Source organism: Arachis ipaensis, chromosome B01 (assembly GCF_000816755.2).
Source record: "Arachis ipaensis cultivar K30076 chromosome B01, Araip1.1, whole genome shotgun sequence".
Classification (NCBI taxonomy): Eukaryota; Viridiplantae; Streptophyta; class Magnoliopsida; order Fabales; family Fabaceae; genus Arachis; species Arachis ipaensis.
In genome coordinates, this window is record NC_029785.2 from 114,544,298 (window position 1) to 114,548,586 (window position 4,289).

At 40.5% G+C, this 4,289-nt stretch overlaps 1 protein-coding gene across 1 annotated transcript; it reads left to right on the forward strand.

Moving 5' to 3' along the window:
- On the forward strand, positions 638 to 3,660 carry LOC107610465 (pentatricopeptide repeat-containing protein At5g56310-like). Its single transcript, XM_016312519.1, has 3 exons — positions 638 to 664; positions 1,523 to 1,527; positions 1,666 to 3,660. The coding sequence occupies exons 1-3, from the start codon at positions 638 to 640 to the stop codon at positions 3,320 to 3,322; spliced, it is 1,689 nt and encodes a 562-aa protein (XP_016168005.1). The 3' UTR covers positions 3,323 to 3,660.

A 4,289-nucleotide genomic window follows, 5' to 3' on the forward strand; every position in this document is an offset into this window, starting at 1 on the left:
TTGGAGATGAAGTAAAGGTTGAAAATGATGATATTAGGGATGACTGTGTGTGGCCAGAATGGTCGATATGTATGAATGGCCGGAATGGTCGAGATGTGTCTGTGGCAAGAATGGTCGAGATGACAAGGTCTGGGTGCGATCCCGCTTGCGTATTAACTTGAAAATGTGTTCGGAATGCAAGTTGAGGACGGAAGTTCCCTCTCTTGTCGTGACGAGGATGTGGAGAAGGTGGAAAGGAACTCTCCTTCGTATTGTTTCCCCCACATTCTTCTCTGGTTGCAAGGTGGAAAAGCACACTCCTTCGATGTAGAAAGACACTCTCCTTCGTGACACCTCCAGGAGAAGGTGGAAAGACACTCTCCTTCGTTTATGATCCTCCTGGAGATGCGCAACCTAGAGACTAATGTCTGGGTTAGTTGCCAGATGTGTCGAGTTCTAGCAAAGTAATCAACACGTGAGCTCACGGCCAGTAGGATAGACATTCATCATATGCATTTTATTTGTTTGTTTGCTATGCCTTATTTGGGATTGTTCAACTAAATATATTATGATAATTGTGATAATTTCTACCTGCACTACTTGTCTCCTATCTGTACTTGCAATTGCCTGTTTGTCTGTATTTGCAAACTCACTGGAGATGGAGGAACGAAGGAAAGGTGGACAGGTTGGTGTTAAGATAAAGTTTAAGTTGAGTTTAGAATTCCCTAGATACCTACCCCTTTTATGGTTTCTGTTTAGTAATTTTAAGCTTTATAATCTGAATGTCGGCGTTCTAGGATTGCCTCTGGCATTCCCAAGACCTTATATACTATGTGTGTGGCACCTTTACCATGCTAAGAGCATCCGGTTCTCACCCCATACTGTGTTGTTATTTTCAGATGCAGGTCGAGAGGCTCCTCGCTAGGCGTCTGGACTTTTGAAGCGGAGTAGTCTCTGAGTTTTATTTTGATGTACATTTTTATATATATGTACTTAGCTTTCTCTTCAAATAACTTGTTTAATTTGTTCCTCTTAGAGGTCCAAGGAGAGTTAGGGTCCTATCTTGTATTTTGGGTTTTGGGTTATGTATATATGTATGTACACATTCTCGGCCAGCCTTGACTTCGCAGGCTGAGTCAGGAGCTAGTTATTCTGTGTCTTTGACCCTCTATTCTCACTTTCTGTTTATTTATACCTATGATCTTTAGTTTTCTTCGCACGCAAGTAATCCTGTTTCCTGAGCGTTGCGCTTTTATTTTCGCGATTTTGTTTCACCTGTTTTTTTTAAGGCTTCTAGTTTATTATATTCTTTCTGCTATTATATGTATATATCTATTTTAGAGGTCGTAATATTACACCACCTCTGCTTTACGGCTTAAGCGTAAAACTCTGTATAGTAGAGTGTTACAGTATCTCTTATCTACCTCCAATTTATACATACATCTCTTAAAAAAGATGATTTTTTTTTTAATTTTTTTTAATTTCATTTGACCTTTTTGATTTTTTATTTTAAACTTAATTTTTGTATCTTTAACCTATATAGACGAGGTAATTAAGAAAAAAAGTGAAGCTCTGATTAGAATTAAATTTATATTTGTTGAGTTTTTTTATTTTATATAATACGTACTCTCTCTCAATTAACATATATTTATTAAATTTCTTTATTTTTGACCTTCATTTTTACAGAAGCAAGGGTTCCCTTCCCGCCAGTGGAAGCAGCAGTAGAAGCTTTCAGCAGCGTGTGTTCTCCCTTTTGCAACGATGCAACAGCCTCAACATTCTCCTCCAAATCCACACCCAACTAATCCTCAACTCCCTCTCTTACAAGAACAACTTCATCTTCAAGCTCCTCTCTTTATACGTCTCCTACGGCCACCTCCACAATGCCCACACCCTCTTCTCCACTCTCCACAAACCCACCACCCCCCTCTGGAACCAGATCATCAGGGCCCATGCCCGAACCCCAGCAGCTCCTTTCAAATCTGTGGAGTGCTACAATCGCATGGTGGCTTCTGGGTCGGAGCCTGATGGGTTCACGTACTCGTTCCTTCTGAGCGCGTGCGCACGTGGTGGGTTGGTTGGGGAAGGGGAACAGGTGCATTGCAAGGTTTTGGTCAAAGGGTATTGCTACAATGTGTTTGTGGAGACAAGTTTGGTGAATTTCTATGCGGTGTGCGGTGGTGTTGGGAAAGCACGTTACGTGTTTGATGAAATGAATCAGAGAAGTGTTGCTAGCTGGAACTCTATGCTTGCTGGGTATGTTAGGTGTGGTGATTTTGATGGGGCCAGAAGGGTTTTCGATGAGATGCCTTGTAGGAATGTTGTGTCTTGGACCACCATGGTTGCCGGATGCGCTCGTGGCGGCAAGTGCAAGCAGGCTTTGTCGTTGTTTGGTGAGATGAGTAGGGCGGGTGTGGAATTGGACCAGGTGGCGCTGGTGGCTGCCTTGACAGCATGCGCTGAGTTGGGGGATCTAAAGTTGGGAAGATGGATACATTGGTATGTTGAACAGAGATTTGTTGTGAGGAACAATGAGCAGCCTTCATTGCGTTTGAGCAATGCACTCATTCATATGTATGCCAGTTGTGGAATCATTGATGATGCTTACAGAGTGTTTATCAATATGCCGCGGAAAAGCACTGTGTCTTGGACTAGCATCATCATGGCTTTTGCGAAACAAGGCCTTGGAAAGGAAGCGCTTGATCTTTTTAAGGCTATGCTTAGTGATGGTGTTGGTGTAAATGAAATAAGACCAGATGAAGTAACCTTCATTGGAGTGCTTTGTGCTTGCAGCCATGCTGGGTTTGTAGACGAAGGACGCCAGATTTTTGCATCTATGAAACATACTTGGGGAATCCACCCAAGGATTGAGCACTATGGATGCATGGTTGATCTCTTGAGCCGTGCTGGTTTCTTAGATGAAGCACAGGGACTTATCGAAACCATGCCTTTAAAACCAAATGATGTGCTATGGGGTGCCCTTCTTGGGGGTTGTCGAATACACAAGAACTCAGAACTAGCATCGGGAGTGGCAAACAAGGTAGTAGCCGAGCTCAACGTCAACCAAGCCGCAGGCTATCTTGTCCTCTTGTCAAACATATATGCTTTTGCCAAAAGGTGGCAGGATGTAGTTGCTATGAGACAAAAAATGATTGAGATGGGTGTTAAAAAGCCTCCGGGCAGAAGTGTTGTGCAAATTAATGGAGTTCTGCATAACTTTGTGGCTGGTGACGTGACGCATAAGCATTCTTATTATATCTATGAAACCCTCCATGAGATCACCAAACAAGCCAATTGGGAAGACTATGAACCAGACATAACAGAGGTCTTAGTTGATGCTTAGGGGAAAAACCGCAACTTTTGAGCTAGCTTTATAGTTCTCCTTGATCATGATATCTCTACAGAAGGAAGATGCTCATTTTCTGATTTTCAAAGTGGTTGGTGATTGTTGCTACTTGCTAGTTGCTAGTGATGGTACTAGTTTCATACTGTGAGTCGATCCCATCGGTTTGATTAAACAAACATTTTGAAGAAAATTTTGCAGGCATCACAGAAACATATACATTTCATGAAGATTGAACACCTGTAACATTCACTTTACTCTTGACGTGTAAACTGAAACAGTTATTGTAAATTTGTAATTGTTCCATTCTTAATAGGTTAGCCATTCTTTCAGCTCAACGTTATTTCCTTTGTGAGTATGCTTGATGTTGGTTTTGGCGAAACAAAGCCTATATCAGTTCGAAGAGAGGCTTATTGGATTCTCTTTGAGCACTATCTTCAGGTACTTTTACTTGTGATGTTGATCTTTTGCTGCTGATTTGAAGGTCCATAACTGAACTTCGAGGGACTGGGATAGAAAGTTCGGTTAGAAGGAAACATGATACGAGAAACATTGAATAAGGTGGTTGGAAAATGATGACATGACAATGATTAGAGTTGTTGATTTATTAAATGGTCGCTCTACCATAAAGATTATCGTTATACAGATTTCATACAGATTTAATGTGTAGTTATTTTGAGGGACACGTGTCGATTTTTTTGGTGGGCCATTGATGTTAAAAAAGTTTGCCCGGGTAATTAATAATATTTTAGTTATTGTATAATTGAATTCTAATGCAGTAGATGGAATGAGATAATTTTAACGCCGTGAACGTTTAGTTACACCACTAGTATAAAATTGAATTGTTGAATCATGAGAAATCTTTTTACTTTTTTAGTATTTTTATTAAAACTAAAATTAAAAAATGGTTTCATAAGCTATGGATTTTTTACTAGTTTTTAAAAGAAATACTCATTTCACTCATTTC